At 55.0% G+C, this 18,057-nt stretch overlaps 1 protein-coding gene across 12 annotated transcripts in view; it reads right to left on the reverse strand.

Annotated features, from left to right (window-relative positions):
- Positions 1-18,057, reverse strand: part of NCOR2 (nuclear receptor corepressor 2) — a 230,434-nt gene that overhangs the window by 13,061 nt on the left and 199,316 nt on the right. For 11 of the 12 annotated variants that reach the window (XM_048323240.1, XM_048323239.1, XM_048323237.1 and 8 more), the window contains 15 exons: positions 13,903-14,058; positions 13,300-13,439; positions 13,113-13,218; positions 12,338-12,442; positions 11,360-11,463; positions 8,797-8,947; positions 5,205-5,357; positions 4,766-4,852; positions 4,035-4,312; positions 2,886-3,249; positions 1,910-2,137; positions 1,568-1,813; positions 1,274-1,423; positions 708-848; positions 435-597 (listed from right to left, as the gene is read on the reverse strand). In XM_048323240.1, the coding sequence (XP_048179197.1) occupies positions 435-597; positions 708-848; positions 1,274-1,423; positions 1,568-1,813; positions 1,910-2,137; positions 2,886-3,249; positions 4,035-4,312; positions 4,766-4,852; positions 5,205-5,357; positions 8,797-8,947; positions 11,360-11,463; positions 12,338-12,442; positions 13,113-13,218; positions 13,300-13,439; positions 13,903-14,058 (2,572 nt within the window). The remainder of the gene's footprint in view (positions 1-434; positions 598-707; positions 849-1,273; positions 1,424-1,567; positions 1,814-1,909; positions 2,138-2,885; positions 3,250-4,034; positions 4,313-4,765; positions 4,853-5,204; positions 5,358-8,796; positions 8,948-11,359; positions 11,464-12,337; positions 12,443-13,112; positions 13,219-13,299; positions 13,440-13,902; positions 14,059-18,057) is intronic. The other variant, XM_048323236.1, reaches the window with a different exon arrangement.

The raw sequence follows: 18,057 nt of genomic DNA on the forward strand, positions 1-18,057 counted from the left end.
GCCTCCTGAGTGCAGGGTTGGCCCATGCAGGGCCAGGGAGGAGGGCTTGGATAGAGCCTCCACCACAGTAACTGGCCACAGGATATTGGGCCTGAATGCATTGACTGGAGAACATAAAACCCATGGACAGGTCCCAGAGACCTTGGTAATTCCACCACCAGGCAATCTTCAGCAAGAGGAGCAGTACCTGTACTTGGGCACAGGTGCAATTCTACGTTATTTCCTGGTAGCAGGAAAAGCCACCACGAAAAGCAAAGAATTGGGGCGCCAAAATGTGCCTCTCCCCATCACAACTTCCCTTGAAATCCAAATCCTGTTCCCACTGAGAATGAAGGGAAAACAACTCTCACTCCTTCCTCTCAGAGGTGCTCATTAATTAAGTTACGGTGCAGGCATCCAGGCAGGCACTGGAAACCATGGTGGGGGGAACATACCGTAGGACAGAAGGGGTGGGGGTCTCCGAGGAGATGATCTTCATGCTCGTGTTGTGGAGCACGCTGGGGCGCTGCTGGATGGTCTCGTGGGTGCGGGGTGAGACGGGAGAGTGCTGGTGGCTGTGGGAGTGGGAGGACGAACGGCTGCTGGACTGCTCTGTACCTGGGGAGAGCACAAGGAAAGGCTTCTTTAGCTCTCTGCCCAACAGCCCTAACCTTACCTCCACCCAGCACTGGCCCCAAAGTGCGGTGCTGGACTCCTCCCCAGCCTACCTGGTCTCCAGATGGGCGCGTGCTCCACCGTGGTGGAGGCTAGGATGGATTTTTCACGCTCCCTCTCTCGTTCCCTCTCCCGCTCCCGTTCCCGTTCGGACACCGATGATCCTGACTGTTTGGTCATGTGCGTGGGCCCTCCTGAAACCCAGTGAGAAAGGCAGTGAGAGGGCTGCAGACATAGCAATTCCCCCTGGGAATGCTGCCTGCTCTTCACATTGCTGTGTCTGCAGAGCAGATAAGGAATGGCTCCATCCAAGGTCACCTGGAGCAGGACAGACGAGGGCAACCAGCGCGACAAAACCCAGACAAATCATGGAATAGCTGTCCTGGCGCCGTCTCCAAGTTATGACCTTCCACAGCGCTGTTTGCTTTGGGGAAGAAGGGGGAAAAAGCAAGGAAGCCCTCAACAAGCAGGAAGAGAGGGAGTCAGTGAACTGGTCCCTGAGTGAGAATTAATTTGGAGTCTCCCCGTCTGCCCTGGCATGCTGAGCCCATGGCCTTGGATTGGTTATGAGCGTCCCGCTCAACCATTTTCCCATTGGAAAAGCAACCTGCAGCATTACCTGGGGACAAAGGGGAGCTGCTGTGCCGGCTGCCGAAGGTCTGGGGGGGTCCAGGGATGTAGGTGATGCGGTCCATGGTGGTGGCAGAGGTGCCAGGGGTAGGGGGCACGAGGACGGGCAGGTGTGGCACTTGGGACAGGTCGATGATGCCTGGAGAGAGAGAAGCGAGAGGGCTGTCAGGACAACATCGAGCTGCTGCAGCTTGGCCATGCTGGAGCTGGCAGTGCCAGCCTGACCCAGCCTCCTCCTCCCATACTGCTCCCAAACCCCTGGACAGTGCTGTGCTGGGAGGACCTGCTGCATAGTTGAGGGCGAGGGAGGGCTCCCGGGGTGACAGCCCGCGCAGCATGTCCGCCCGCTGCGCCATGGCCGTGGCTGCGGCGTTGTGGTGCATCTGCTGCGACGTGATGTAGTCGTTGATGATGGTCTGGCGGTTCTCCATGGCCGCCGTGTCCGGGTAGCCCCGGATGAGGTACGGGGGGTACAGGTGTGGGTACGTGGGGCTCGGAGCCAGATGCCTTGGCAGGTAGTAAGCAGCAGCTGGGAGAGAAAAGGATGCAGATGTGAAGCCTCAGAGGCCTCAGGCTTTTGGAGCATAACAAGGAAAATAACAGACTGTGCCCCCAGCCGAGGTACCTGCTTCCAGTTGGATTCCCCTCGGGATGGCAGCGGGGTCAAAAGGCAGTGGGATGTGTCCTCGGTACAGATCCACCCCGCTGACGCCGCGGAGCAGGTGCTCGTACGGGGAGATGGGGTGGTGGTGGTCAGGCACGGGGGCGTGCGGAGACTTGGAGTTGGTGAGCTCTCTTGATGTGGGGGTGATCTTTCTGTCCTGGGACACTGGCTTCCCAGCAGTGATGCTCCCTGCAGAGAGCAGAAGGAAATGAGTCAGAGACTGAGCACTGCGGCCAAGCCATGTCCCCGAGGGATGCCTGCAGCCAAGCATGTCCCACAGGGACAATTGTAGCTACCCTGAACTTGAGGGACCTTTCCCTCCTCCCTGCACTGCCATGACCTGTTACACCACCAAGGTCGAGATGGGCCAAATCCCAATTGCCCCTTGGGAGAGAGGCCTTTCCCAAATCGTCCCTCCACCCCAGCACATCCATGCTGGGCAATCTGTGCATGCACCCTGGCCTGCACAAGCAGCTGGTGGTGCAGCCTTGCTGCCACACTCTTCAGCACAAGGAGGTCACTGCCCGTGTTAGTGAGAAGTGTGAACATCTCCCACCCAGCCTCCCAAGCACTGCTTTCCTGTCCGCCTATGGAAAAAAGAGTGCTATGGGCCACTGCTGGGACAGGGAAGACACTTTTGAAACACCAATGGCTTCACCAGCCACGGCCCAAGTCTCCCTTTGGTTACCCTTGTGCAGGTGAAGCGCCCTCACTTCAACAGTGTGAGCACCCCCAGGAAGGGCGCTGAGCCCCAGCTGTCCCTGGCAGCCACCCCAGTGCCGTGAGTCAGCCGTGGGCGTGGGGTGCTGGGAAGAACGGGTTCAACAGGCACCTGCTGGGAACTGCTCGGGCAGGTGGGGTCAGCAGCCGACTCCCGCGCACCTCACCTGCTCGGTTGTCAGAAATCTTACCATCAAATAAAAGGTTTGCCAAGTACCTTCGTGCTGCCGTGGTGTGGACTCTCGTGTGGAGACCGGAGACCCTCTGTGCAAGTGGCTGCTGAAGGCCGTGCTGTGCCCTGCCTGGTGGTCCTCATAGCCGAGGGCACTTTGGTGGGGCTTGCCCGGCTCGGGTACAATCACAGGAGCCCCTCTGGCAATGGAGCCACCCGAGTTTGTCACAGGGCTTGGCCTGTTTTTCAGGCTCTCTTCGTAAGCTCTTTCCAGATTCCTCGGGTCTTGGATGACATCCAGAGAATGCACAGAGTGAAAAGTCCTGCCGGGACTGCCGATGATGGACCGCACATCGTGCTTTTTGGTACTCGAGGAGGAAGAGCCGCTGTCATACTTCAGCGGGGTACCCTGGGGACAGGAGGCACAGGGGACATCAAAGGGCTGTCGAACAGAAGGAGCCCAGTGACTGCATCCCACAGAGTCTCAGCAGGACTCAGGATGCCTCATTCAGCGGGTCAGTACACAAAGTTTCCTCAGTCAAATGGCCAACAGCCATTGCCAAAGCAGAGATAACCACTCGGCACAGGGCAGGGTGCAGGGCCCATCCTGCACGTCTTGCTGTGCTCCAACAAGATGATGATGACTCACTGCTGAAGGCTGGCTGTGCCCATCACGCCTCTCTCCTACACACACCGTGAAATGGGATAGGACTACAAGGTGCCATGGGAACCCTGCAAATATTTGGAGACCAACAGGAGATAGCATGCCATGTTTCATCCTAACTACTGGCCCTGCTGGGTTGCCACTTGCCCATGAAGGGAGGAGACCAAGTTTATGTGCACCCAGAGTCACAGTGCTGAGGGCACCAAGTTGACTCTGTCTTTGAAAAAGAGGGAAATGCATCCTCTTTTGTTTACACATCTGGATGGATCACTGCTTTCTTAAGGTGCCAGGGGTTCCCTGGGTTTTGTATTTATCTGCTAGGAAGGATTATAGGATGGTCTGGATTGGAAGGGATCCCTTCAAAGGATGGGGCAGGACAACCTGTACCCAAGCAGAGAGTCCATTCTTACCAATGATGCAACCCAAAGCTGTCTCTGCTCTCCTTTTACCTTGGGAATGGGTCCCAGGATCTGTGCAAGGACAGCAGTCTGAGCAGGACTGACCTCATCCACTGCTCACTCCATACTCACCTGCGTGATGGAACCTTCCTTCAGAGGTCTCGTCAGAGAGATGTCTGGTGTCCGCCTCAGCTCCTCCCGGGGAATCTCATGGATTGATCTTCCTGCTTCTTTCACCGTGGCTACCAGGTCTTCATGGGCTGATTTCATTTTCAGAGGAGTAAGGCCCTCGTGAGATCTGACCTTGTAGGCATCAGATAAGTCCCTTGGTGGAGTGTTTTCCCTCTTGAGCTGTTTGGCTTCTCTTCTGAGGTAGTCCTCATGGGCCTCCACATAGGACCGAGGTATTCCTGCAACCCCCAAGTAGATGATGGATGCAGAGGGTGATTCCCTAGGCAGACACTGGACTCCCAGTCCCCGTGCAGATGCTCACTTCAAGGGGGTCTCTAGTTAACAAGTGGAACTCAGGGACTGGTACCCAGCTGAGCCCACAGGGCAGCTATACTGCTAATGATCCACCTCACAGGTACCAGCACTTTCTGGACCCATTTCACACTTATTTCAACCTGCTTCATGAGAATCACTGACAATTTTGTCCCTGACTTTGGCAGAATTTAGGTTGGTAGAAGCTGAGCAAGACTGAAAATATCTCTGAGCACAAAGCAGGGGCTGCAAAGACCTGCAGCTGGACCTTGACGTGTCCATCCTTGCTTCCTCCTGTCCTACCCCTACAAGGAGAACAAGGGGCCATGCATGTGAGATGCCTCCCCTGTCCATGCCCATCTCGTGCTTGCAGGCTTTACCTTGTGTAATCGAGCCCCGCATGTGATGCTGCTCCTTTAGGTTATGGGGACTGTGTCGGTCTGGAGGGATCGCTCGACCCATGAGACCTAGAACAGATCCAAGAGGGAAAGTGGAGCTGTGACACAGGAGTTCATTTACAATTAATACATGACAGTGTCCCAAGGATGCCTGGGACAAAACACCAACAATTTCTAAATTATTTATTTTTCCTTTTTTTTTTTTAAAAATGTGCTTCTTTTTTTGTATTCCTGAAGCTGGTCTGTCAGGACAGACACTCAAGGCAAACAGGTCACTCTACCTCCCTTGTTTTCCCATGCTGGTCAGATGCTGTCAGATGCAAACCACTGCCAGAACACTGGCACAGGAAGATGCATCACGTAGACGAGGTCTCCACACGTCACTAACATAACACAGGTGAAAGGTTTCATCCAGACCCACCTTCAATGCTGGTAGATAAGGTATCACGGGCTGATAAGCCCCGGCTGATCCTCCCCTCCATCATGTCATAGGTCCGCTTAGTTCCTGTGGTCTCATGCGAAGCTCCCGAGCTCCTGCTGTCTTCTTTGGGACACTGAGAAGCAGCAACTCCACCTGGGGGAGGGAACACCAAGAGGCACCACCATGAGCATGGAAAGTCAGCACGGGCCAAGAGAGGGTGTTTACTGCTGTTTGTGTGTGTTGCTGAGGGGTCAGATCCCATCCCACCATCAGCCACCACTACGCAGTGCCAGAAACATCACACAGGACTGACTTCCAGGAAATTCAGCTGGTGTTTTCTCCCATCCCTGCCTGCCTCAGACTCCAGAGCTGTGCCTCCCGCTTGAGTAGGAGCATCCACCCTGTCGTGTCCCATTCCCTCCCTCCCTGGTGGGGCCATCCCTTGGGCAGAAGAACAGCCTGGAGCCAGTGGGAGCAGCTGTAGTTCCACTGAACTTGGCTCTTTGGGTCTGGGGAGTTTTGTTTTTTTTCCCCGTTGTTTTGATTTTTGCTAGACACCTACTGTTTGGGATCTTGGCCAGCCTTAACATTTGCCGAGACACTCCCTGGGTGAGAAAATCAGGGAAAACAGAGGAGAAGCGAAGTTGAGAATGATTCCTTTGAAACAGCACTGAGCAGGACTGACAGAGCGAGCGCTAGAGTGAGGAGAGACCACCGACTGCCCCTGATCCGAACCTGTAGCGACAAGCAGCGGGCATCTGTCCTGAGCTACAGCCCCACCACCAGCACAGCCCTGCCCGTGCCAGGCAGCATCACACCCACCCTGGGCAACGGGCACCCATCATGTGCAGCGAGCTGTGAATTCAGCAGCTTCTGATCCAGCTGAATGCCTCGGGTTTATGGCACGAGCTCCAAACAGGATGTCAGCTAGGAGAGACAAACGCCTCTGCCCATCATCCCTGGCCAGGCTGCCCTTGCCAGGGATCGCCAGCGCCCTAATCCTCCTCTTTGTGGGCAGAGAAGGTGGTTGTACAATTAGAGAAAGCAGGGAAGTTAAAAACATTCATTCTATTGTGGACAATCAGGAAAAAACTCTTCCTTGGCAAAACCAGCAATTAATAAAATGGGATTATTACAACTTCACACCCACTGTTGGTTTCCGCAGTCAGCACCCACTCAATCCACAAAATGTTTGGGGCTGTGTGTGGGGAAACAAGAGGGGGTCCGTGCCTGAGCTTTTGCTTCAGCTCCATTTGACAGGAGAAATCCGGGGGTGACATTCAGAATCAGCCAAGCACCGTGCGGGCGATGTGCCTGCACCCTGTCATCAAGGCACATCTGTTGCCACCAGCCCTTCTGCAGGAGGGGACGTGCTCCCAGGCACCCTTTGTACCACCGGGAAGCAGGGGGAGGGCGCGAGGGAGAAGAGAGACTAAACAGAAAGAAAACCATTCCAAACCCACGTCCCTCGCCTTGCAGAAGCCATCAGCAATCATATGCAGGATGAGAATAACCAATCTAGCACAATTCAGCTCACACATGCTACAGGATCTCGTCTCATTACAGCTCTTTTATTTTAAGCACCCTCATGACACTAAAGAATTTGCAATTTTTTTTCTGCTTGCCAAAATTCATAATCACCAACAGTTTCAGTTTTCTTATTTAATTTTTTTTTTAACTCTTCTGTTCCTGGGCTGCTCAGCCTTGCCAGGCTGTACAGGGGGAAGGAGAGAGGCAGGGCTGGCAAGGCTGCAGCAGCTCACGGGATCACTTGGGATGTGATAAACGCTATCAAGCATGTAAAAGGCTGCTGGGGAGAGGAAGGAATTAATTCCTCATCTGTGTCTGTGGGGGGTAGCATGAGAGGTGATGGACACAGGCTGCAGCCAAGGAGACTCGGGCTGACACAAGCAACAGGGAAGAGTTCGGTCTGCAGCTCTCCCTCATTGCCTGGAGTGGGATCCCAGCACTGGGCACGGGCAACACTCACTGCCAGGAGCCCTCCCCATCTCTCCCTGATGGTGCCATTTCTGAGATCAACCTCGTTCGACCCCCAGCCCGGGCAGAGGTGATTAAAATAGCTTCTTGCACAAACAAGTCCTGAAACACTTCCTGCGTCCTCCCTGGCCCAAGCCTTGCCAACTGTCCCAAAGGGCATCCAGACACAAGTCTTCCACAGTGACATTTCTTATCTGGGCTAGAGTTGACAGCAGACCCAGGGGGACATGCTATGAGCCAGTTTCCATGTGGCAGGCGAAAGACACAGCACAGAGCCCTGTCCTGAAAGGTCCCTGCAGTCCCAGGACACACGTGAAGGTGACATCAGCTGAAGCTTGAGAGTTGTCCCCATGGCCTGACCTGAACCTTCTGGCTCTGGATAAAACAACCCAGCCCATGATGAAACGAGCTGCCTGCACTTGTGGGCAGGAGACACACGAGAATCTGACATCTGTGGGACACACTCTGCCTGCAGCACTGACCACAGGGCCCAGGCTGCTGAGGATGCCCCAGGGAGGGAGGAAGAGGGCTCAGGCAGCACAGCAGCTTGCCAGAGACACGTACTGAAGTAGCTGAAGTTGGGATCTGCTCCTTAGTCATCATCCCCAGACTCAACTGAGAAGGGAGGTGACACATGAGGACGGCCATCCCTGTGCACACCAAAGCACATGCCAGTCCTTTACCCCAAGAGCATGCAGAGCTGCAGCACCTGTAAGCTGGCTCTTCCTGACCCCAAGTGCAGGCCAGGAGCAGTCCAGCTCCACAACAGAGATGCCTGACCCAGCACATGGTGAAAAGCAAGAATGGAGTTGTTTCCAGCCTCACTGGAGAGGAACATCTGCTTATCTCCAACGGGAGGCACCGGGACACGCAGAGCAGCTTTGATGGCCAGTGCTGTGATGGGCTGAGCAGGCGCAGAGCAGGCAGGAGCAGCTGGTGACCACCTGCTGGCACCACTAATGCAGCGAGGCACCGCCGGCATTTACCGAGGAAAGGCGTTCCTGTGCTGTGGGGGTGCGGCAGCAGCCAACACATCCCCAGACAGGCTCCTTGTGGGATGCAGGAACGGCTTCGCCACCTCCAATAGCTCTAGCAAAGCTCACCAGATACGGAGGCTGAGTCCAGGAGGATTCCTGCAGGGCAGCCCCTTGCTGGAAAACCCTCACAGTGCCCAAGTCAATGCAGGTGAGAATCTGACATACAAATAAACTGCTATGCCGAACTACCTGACTTGCCTCCATCTTGCAGGTTTTTGAGTCCACCTTGGCCCAAGAGTTTGGGGGTGCTCTCGTAATGTTTTCAATCAGTCCCCCTCCAGCACAGGGTGTTCGGCATGAAGGTAACACCTTCCTACCTGGTCCTCTCCTCTTCCCTGTTTCCCAAAGCCAGCCAAAATCATTGCAACCCTGCCTGCCGTCTCTAAGGCAACACAACCACATGGGACAGACAGACACAGGGCACCAGGGTGGGAAGGGTGAGAAGTGCTGGCCTGCTGTACTTTGTCAGCGTTTCCTCGAATAGCTCTCAAGTCCCAGCCACAGTGGCACAAACCCCTCGCATCTGCCCTAAAAAGGCAGAGAGGATTAGGACTTACCCTCGTAGGACAGCACGTGGCCCTTCTTCCCTTCGTAGATGACATGTCCTTTGGGCACGGCATCCTCCCTCGCTTTCTCTGCTCTGCTGGGGCTGTCTTCTCCGATTATCCTGGTAATGGTTCCTTTGTACAGCACTTCTGCTGGGGTGCCCTTGGAAAGCCACCAAGATCCATATTTAACAGTGTCACAACCAATTAAGCAAGCGCCGCGCGGGGACAGGCTGTTCCTCGCGGGAAGCTGAGCAGAGGGAGCACACCCGGCCTCCGCTTCCTGGCGCAGCCAACAGCGAGGGACTTGCAGCTTAATTATTGATGAGAATGATAACGAGGAGCGGTAAAAAGGTACGTGATCTGTGTGAGGCTGCTGGGAAGAGGCAGGGGATGAGGACAGCACAGACCTCCGGAACAGCAGCTCTCACCCTGCATGTTTTGGAGTAAGCTATCTGGCCTGCTCCCTCTCCCCAGGTTTGGGGGACAGGGCTGGTGCTCCCCTGGGGACACCTTAGTGACAGCAGGCACTGCTCCAGCATTAGCTTCTTCCCTGCAGCCTATTTCCCCAGCTTGGCACAGGAGCCACAGAGATGTCCTGCCCACCCAGGCACATCTGCTGGCAGCAGTGTGACCTTCAGCGAGCTGCCTGCGTGCAGGAGCTGGCGGCTGGCAGCGCGCCCGGGCGAGACGGCAGGCGACAGCCAAACCGGTCCCAGAGCAGGTCGGGGAGCAGAGCCTGCCTAAGCTCTCCAACAGGAACAGCATCGGGCTCCCCACACCAACTGTGTGAGCTGAAACCTCTCCTTTGCCACAGGCACTCGCAGACACAGCTCACAGCACCTGCCCCCCTGAATCCCCTTCAAAACACACAGAGCTGGATGCCCCTGAAGAGTGGCTAGTGATTAACACCCTTCTGCCACTGTGACCTGTCGGTGCCTAGTGGGAACAGCCACCATGGGGTGACAGTCCCCCTTTCCCATCTCTGGGAAGGCACAATGATGCTGGCAGAGACACTCCTGACACCTGCCTACTGAGCTCATTTAACCCCAGCAAGACCCAGAACTGATGCCTGGGAAGCCTCGGGGACGCGATGCCCCCGCCAGCTTTGCTGGTGCTTCCAGGTTGTGCCATTCAGGCTATTTCCCCACCCCTGCTTAGGGATGCACCTGCTCTTTACCAAGCCCTCAGAGTAGCAGCAGTCCCCAAAACCCAGGATGTGCCAGCACATGGGTTCAGTGCTCTGGTCATTCACCCTTGTGGTGGACCTGGGCACCTGGTAATGGCTCTCCCAGCCCCAGGTAAGGTACCTCCCTTCCAAGGACGTGCTCCGAGGGGACGTGAAAGCAAGTGATGACAGATGGCTTCAGAGCAGAGAGCATATATTCAAGATCTGCTTCCTGTGAACCAGATGACTAATCTGAGATCAAGTATCAGCTCTGGTACCAGGAGCTGCTGCCAGAACAGGGGGCTCCTTCTCCCCAGCCAGAGCAGAGGGATGCAGGCTGCTGGGCCAGCAAAGGAGCCAGGCAATGCCCTGGGTCTAGGCTTGGTACCTTAATTCCAAGCCAAACAAAAGAATCCGGCTGGATTCATTAGCTGTATGCAAAACTGTCTCAACAAACTCTGCTGATTTCTTGAACTGACACACGGTACTCGAGGTCCTTCACACCCACCCACTGCTGCCCACAGCTGCTGCAGGAGCATCTGAGAGGATGGAGCAAATGTTTGCTCTGATGGGTTATTTACAGCCCCTGAGCACCCATTCCTGGCAGTTGTTGGACACAGGGCACCAGGCAAGCTAAGCTTTGCTCTGGGCCAGGACTCAGGGTCAGGTCCCCAGGGCCAAAGCCAACATGGTCATCCTCCTTGAAGAAGGCAGGCAAAAACTGGAGCCTGAGTGTCTTTAAATATCTGAATGATGGCCAGATAAAATCCCCACAGGGAACAGATTTTTTTTTTTAATGCTCTCCACTCTGTTACCAGATGAGCAATAACTCACACTGCAAGAAACTATTGCCCGCTTGCCAGCTGCTCTTCTGAAGATGGATGGTGGAGATTAAGGCCAAAGTATCTTCCTGCTGAAGAGCCTTAGGGCAGGACCCCCAGCACAGCACGCTCAGCCCTGGCAGGAGCTCCTGCTACCTTACCTGCCCCTTACAGCCTCCTCCCTCCTCCACCTGGCCTGGGCACTCCACCCATCTCCTTTGCTCTGTTCCACTTCCTTGCCCTGGCAAGATGATTTTCCCAGAGCCATTTACAGCTGCTCTTGCCTCTGTTCTTGACAGCTACAAAAGGCAAAGCCGGGTTTAAAGGTGTTGTAAGGCTGCATTGCTGTTTTCTGGGCTCTGCTCTTCTGCAGTCTCCGCTCACGGGACGTGGCTCGTGCCATCCCAAGTGGCGGCTGTCTGCAGACCTCTCCAAGGGGCTCCACGGGGTGGGAGCATCACAGAGCTGCTGCACAGCCCTGTGCTGCACACCCCGTGTGCCCCACAAACCCCCAGTGCCCGTGTCCAGCACAAGCTGCAGCTGCCAGCACCCAGGAAGCAACACCCTCAGGAGACAAGGCACCTACATGTGTGATGGACCCTCGGTAGGTGATGGGCGACTCCGGAGGGGGTCTGGATGTGGGTGTTCCTTTGGTGATGCTTCCTCCCGAGGCAGAGCTGAGGGAAGTACCTGTAGGACACAAAGCCAAAGCCCGTGAGCTGGGGGCTGGATTTGCTGTTCAGCACAAAACCCGTGGGGCTGAGACTACCAAGTGCAGGATTTGACCCAGTCTCTAGCAAGGTACTTCAAGAGCTGTCAGTGTTCAATCCCAAGCCTTGCCCACCCCTTGGCACCAAGTCTCTTGAGAAACCCATCCCTGTGAGTGTGGGGTGGGGAGGAGGTAAAAGATAGGTATTTTGAGGCTATCAGCTCCCTGCTGTCTTTGTGGAGGTGCCGGGCAGATTTATGAGCCTGGGAGAAAGCACAGCCTGGCTCAGCCTCTCCTGATGTGATCACAGTAGCTCTGTGGCAAGATGCAGCTCAGGGTGGCTTGAGTTCATTCATACAGATCTGTCCTGGGTTGGAGCCAGCCCACCACACTCAGGCTCCTGACTGCCTTACTGGGGGGGGGGTTCACAAACCAGAATTTGCACTAAAAAGCAACGCCTTTGCATTTATTTTCTTCTGCCAGGCTAATGGGGAAAGAAATCCGTGAGGGCTGTATTTAACCAAATGGGGGTCCCTGTCCAGCTGCAGCAGCAGCAGCAGTGAAAAGCATGAAAATATTAATTAATGTAATATAAAAAGGTCTTGCTTTGTCTTAAGTAACAGATTTTCAGGTGCGCCTTGAACACAAAACCTCCACCAGAATCAATACCTGAGGCCCTGATTTGGGGAGGTAGAGAAAAGGGGCAAAGAGACATCTTTGGCTGGGTGCAATTCCACAAATCAAACCTGAGATCACTGGGCAGCTGCAGCCAGTGTGGCATTCACCAGGCTTGGCAGTGCCAGCATCCCTCCCTTCCCAGAGCTGGGGCACGCGCTGCCCGCTGTGGGTGCTCACCCCGCAGGATGGAGCCCTCCTGGGATGGCTGCAGAACCAGACTTTCCGGCTGGCTGGCCTGGCTTCTAGGAGAAAGTTGTTCCTGCTTTACTCCAGGAAAAGGCACTGGAAAACATTAACCATGTATCAGCATAGGTGCAGGACACGGGGCCATAGCCCTCAGCTGGCTCCAGCTCTGAGGTGGCACCTTCTTGGCACCGTTGCCATTCCCAGCTCTTTGGGATGTGCTCCTGCAGGGTGAATACACAAATGCCATCGAGCAAAGCCAGATCCCTTGCCCTGGCACTGCCCACAACGGGACCCGAGCTGACACTGAAAACCCTGTGCTGGTCTGTAACAGGACCGACACACAGTGGGAAACAGAGCTCATATCCCTCCTCCCCAGGCTTGATCCCACACCCATTCCCTCCTGCTGTTAAGAAAAGCTTCCAAATCTGCAGACTAAACACTTTCTTTGTTCACTTCAGGCCATTTACTCTTTATCCTACCAGCCTGGGGAGCAACAATATATTTCCTTCCTTCTATCACAGTATTAGCTGGAGGGTATTTATAGGCTGGGAAGCGTCCCTGACCGAGTTGTTGCTTTCCTATACTGCACAAATTTAGCTCCATGTGTCTCTGCTCTCCTGATGGGACTAATCCTTTCATCCTCTTAGCAGTTCTCTCCGTGTGCTCCCTTGCTGTGCCCTGTGCTCCTTTCCCCTATGCTGCTGGCAAGCTCGCTCCCTGCTGCTCTCAGAGCACATGAGAAACAACTTGTCTCCCAGCTCCTTACCCAGTTTCTTGGGATCCATGGCTAGTGGCAGGCCCATGGTGATGGAACCGACGGGAACCTTGGCATGCTCGGGGCTGTAGGGCGTGTGGAGCTGGATGGGCATTCCCTGTGGGCCAAGAGGAGAGGTCAGGAACAACTGCTGGTCCCTGTGAGGCATCTCCACTGCTCACACCTATCAATATCCTACCTGGGAAATGGATCCGACGGATCTCTCCAGCACGGAGGGGTGCTTGGTGGAGGAGATGAGGGGAGGAGGGTTGGAGATGCTGGCTAGTCTCTGCAGCCCTGAGCGAGAGCTCTCATGCAGGTTCAGTGGGATGGGGTGTCCTGTGAGGAAAACACAAATGTTTGTGAGAGCGAGGGCAGGGAGAGCAGCTGCAGCCATCAGAGAGCAAAGGGGCACGGGAGGGAGCAGGGGCTGGATGCACTGACCCGGCCGGCTGTGAGCCTGCACGAGGCTCCAAGTCACACGATCATTTTGGAAAGGACTGGAATAGTTTGAATTACTGCCTTGTCCCCTCTGCTGCCAGAGGATGAGCTGCGCCCGAGCTGTCTGCCCTCCAGCCAGAGAGGACAGCGCAGCGAGGGATAAAACCTGTCTGACTTTGCACCCACACTGCTCTGTGACAAACCACACCCCTAAACCTGCCCCAGAGCTGGGAGACGCTTGACCGTCCTGGGACCTTTAAATAGCCCAACCTGTGATAGTGGCTGCAAGCACAGCCTCTGTGCTCAGCCCCAGGTCAGGCAGAGGAGGGCACATGCCACACAGCCAAGGGGTTTTACTTGCCTGGTGGGTTATACTGGAACAAGTGGGGCTCCACCTGGGGAGACGTTTTGATCACATCCCGGGGGTAGGACAGAACAGGGGGCCAGCAGGAGGCAGCCATCGACTCTGCACTCAGCTTCTGAGCCTCTGCAATGGCTGAGAAATGCACGGACTTTTCTGCAAGGGACACAGAAAGAAACCGCGTGGTCAGTGGCCAGCATGGGTGAGGGGTGCCTGTGAGCACGGGCAGGGAAGCCAGAACCAGCTCCAAGCACAGGAGATGGCCAGGAGGCGAGGGCTCAACTCCCCAGCCAAGCTAAAAGGAAAAAGCTCTGTGTCACTGCCTGGGTTTGACAGCATTTATTTTACTCAGGTATCTCAAGTGCGATGGGACATCTGTGTTGGTGACTCTGCTGGTGCTCACTGCCAGCAGGAAGCTCCATGGACCTGGTGCCACCCCACCTCACCCAGGAGAGGAGATGGCATTTGGCATGCAGCTGGGTGTAGAGTCCAGCTCCTTGCCAGGGCTTGGCCATTAGCGAATTGCTCCTGGGCAGCTCCTGCCTGTGCCCACAGCTCCACATCATCCCAGCATGGCAGGGCTGGAGGATTAATGATGATGCTGCCAAATCCTTCCCTGATGTTAAAGCCAAGAAGCAGCAATGTTGGCATCCCTCTGGTGCATGGGGGACATCCAGAGGGCACCAGCTCGCTGGTGACTACACTGTCTGTGGTGTGCAGCTGGGCACAGGGTGCCTGCAGAGCCCCAGGCCACTGCCAGGACCACTGCAATGCCAGCACACCAGGGACAGGCTCTTCCCCACATCACATGGAGATGTGAAAGCTCAGCCGCTCTTAAAGGCCGGCTCCATGCTATGAACCATTTGTAAGCTGTGGGAAGGGGCCAGAAATAATGGCATCAGTTTCTCAGACAGCAAGGGAAAAGCACACTTTTGTTCTCTGAACACCTGGGACAAGCACGCTGCACGAGACCGTCAAAGGCAAAGGAAGACGGAGACGGGCTCTGCGGAACAACCAAATGAGGGAGGCTCGCTGGTCCTCTCTGAGGCACAGTGGCTGGGGGCAGGAAAGTTTCCTGAATTACCTGGTTCAGGGCATCCTGGATACCAGGCTGGGTTCATCCTGGCTATAAAAAGGCTGACGGGAGGCCAAGAAGAGCTTAGTGATGGAGGAGCTGTGCTGGGGACACCTGAAGCCTGCCATGTGCTGAAAGATGCTGAGGAAAAGAGAGGCTTAATCTGCTCTATGCCAAGTGCATCCTCACACTTGGCTAAGCAGATGGATGAGACAGCCTTTTCTGGATGGATTAGAGGCAGGTTTGGTAGGATTTGCTTGTAATCAATAAACACTTCATTTTGCACTGCCCTTCCTCCCCAGACCCACCTGTGTAACGTTTGCAGTGACCAGAAATTAGAAACTGGGCAGTAAACAATAGCAATCACAAATGAACCCAGCCTTTAACCATCAATTTTTGATAAAAATAGATGCCTGAATCCTGCTAAGCCTAATAATAGGGCAAGTAGATTATCAGAGGCCCAATTTAATGAGGCTTTACTACATTATCGTTATTAATGCTCAGTGTATTCAGAAGCAGGGAGATTATTCTTGTCTGCTTCAGTGAGAGAAGAAATCCATTCTGGGCACACAGAGGTGTGCAGGCACTAACACCTCTGCAGCCCGGCGGGGCCAGACCTTGGCTGTGGCCTCTTCCCTCCCCACGTGGGATCCCAGAGAGGATCCCTTCATCCTGACAACAGAGGGGAATCCAGGCGCATCCTCCACACTGACAGAGAGTCCCTGGCACATCCACACTCCCTGATCATCTCCCCTTCAGCTCGGCCCCATTCAGCTCTGCTCGTGTGGGGGCAAACAGTGCTGGGAAGTCCCAGCTGAAGACACTCCCTGACGCCAAGGCACTGTCAGCCAAGGCTATATGCACCCTGGATGGCTCTTGGAGAGCCTCGTCCTCCTCCCCTCCCCGTGGGAGCTGTCCCCTCCCCAGCGAGCCTCTCCAGCCTGTGAAATGTGGCCAGTTCCTAATTGCCCTCGCATTAGAGGGTAGCTATAACTCAGCCAGCTTTTGATAAAATAGCACTTACACAGGGAAGAGAGAGTTCCTATTACCGTTTATCAAGTCCCTGGAATGGGAGCGAAGGAGTCAGAGTTTATATGATCCGTCATCCAAATTAATGCTCTTGGCTCCACATTGCCTACAAAGGCCAAATGAAACACAACTAAATCAACACAAAACACACCGCTGGCGCTCCAACCGCCGAGCGATAACCGAAGATACACCCGACGGCAACCCGGCACTGGGGAAAGGATCCGTCTGCCTGCCGGTGAGATCCAGGCAGGGCTGCCTGCCTCTGCCCAGCCCCGTGATTAGCAGCTCCTCTTGGAAGGCAGGGAAGAGAGGGCAGTGCTCAGGAAGGTATGGCTGGCTGGCCGCCCTCCAAGCTGATACAGCCGCAGCCAGCGGCTGCGAGGCAGCCAACGCCTCGGCCAGGATGTGTGCAAGACTTGGCTTTGAAGCGGATCCAGAGCCGTGTGAAGGATGTTGATCTCCGGAGCGGTTGCAGGAGTTCAAGCTCTCTTATCGAGCAGGGGAGGAACAGGAGTACCTGCTCTGGTGGAGTCAGCCCCTTGCTGAGAGGTGGCACAAGGCTGGTCTCCAGAGGGCTCTGCAGGCTGTGCTGGACTCTAACTCCAAGCCATGTGGCAGCCTAATGTCTGCAGTCTGGATGCCTGCCACTTCACTGGGATGCCTTGGAGAGCAGGGGAGCGAAGGGATGCACATGGATTTGCCAGGACTATCTGGCTATCTCCCTTCTAACCCCTGACCCACAGCCAGGATTTGCTCCAAGAGGCAGAGACAGCACCGAGACGGTGCCTGAGTCCATACTTGTACTGAAAATCAGGGATTTGGGGGAGTTGATTTCTCCCCGCAAGGCGACTCATCACAAACCTGCTGGTTTTCAAAACGGAGATGCACTCCCACTATGAACAGAGGAGACCAGCCTCTGTCTCCCCGGGGTCCACATGCATTCCAGACCCACTGTGGCACCCAGCACAGATGCACAGCCACACAGGGCTTGGAGAGCACACAGCTGGAGCCCAAGACCTGCTGAGGCATTTGCAGGGATATAGGGAGGCATAATTACTTTCATTAACATGAAAGATTCAGAGCTCTACAGAGGAGAGAATAAAGTGCTTCATGTCATTAGTGCTTCGAAGAGAACAAAGCAACAAAAGATCCACCTGGATAACAGATCTTTGTATTTGATAATGGTGCCAGCAGGTCGCAGAGTGGCACGGTTGACTTCAACCCCTAAACCCTGCCTTGTACCTCATACCCACAAATCTGCTTCATCTCCTCATTCTCCTGTGGCCAGGAGGAGCTGCAGCACTGGGACATGGGCAGTGCAGAGCTCTGGGCTGGAGTGCCGGCTGTGGCACCCAGCTCACAAGGAAGCTGAGCAGTGCAGCATCAGATCTGCCCAGGATCTGATCAGGATTACGGCACAGGAGATCAAACCTGATTACCTGCCACTGGGGGGGAAGAGCTGGAGGGGAACTGTTCCACCTGGGCAGCAAACAGGAGCACAGGGGGATAAGATCAAGTGGAAATGGGACATCATGGGTGGCAACACCACGACTTAGGGGAAACTCCCTTTTTTGCAAGGTGAGCAGTCACCTTCCTTGCCTACATGCAAAACATTCTGAAGGTGCGATGCACACATGGTGCTATTTAATGTTTGAAAAAATTGTGGCCAAGTGCCAGCAACCAGCTCTTTTTGCAAGCACATCCTTCTGTCCAGAGGGACATGACAGCTTGAGGAATAACTACCTGGGCCTGGACAGTGCAGAGCAGGCTGCTACAGTCCTGGCTGCCAGAAGGTGAACTAGTGCAGTGATTTTCCAGCAAAGATCACAGCCCAAGTCCAGTGCCTCTCAGTGCAGTCTCATCCACCCTCCTCTTCCATGCACAAGTAGGTGATTTTTGCAGCTGCACCCGTTCCTGTGTGGGATCCAGCACTGGCAGACATAGTACCCACCCAAGCCCAACTTCTCTGCTCCTGACTGTGCCATTGGTGACAGCCTCTCTTCCTAACAACTGAGCCACGGGCTGGATGTGGGGGGCAGGGACACAGACTC

The sequence above is a fragment of the Corvus hawaiiensis genome, chromosome 18, assembly GCF_020740725.1.
Source record: "Corvus hawaiiensis isolate bCorHaw1 chromosome 18, bCorHaw1.pri.cur, whole genome shotgun sequence".
NCBI classification, from domain to species: domain Eukaryota; kingdom Metazoa; phylum Chordata; class Aves; order Passeriformes; family Corvidae; genus Corvus; species Corvus hawaiiensis.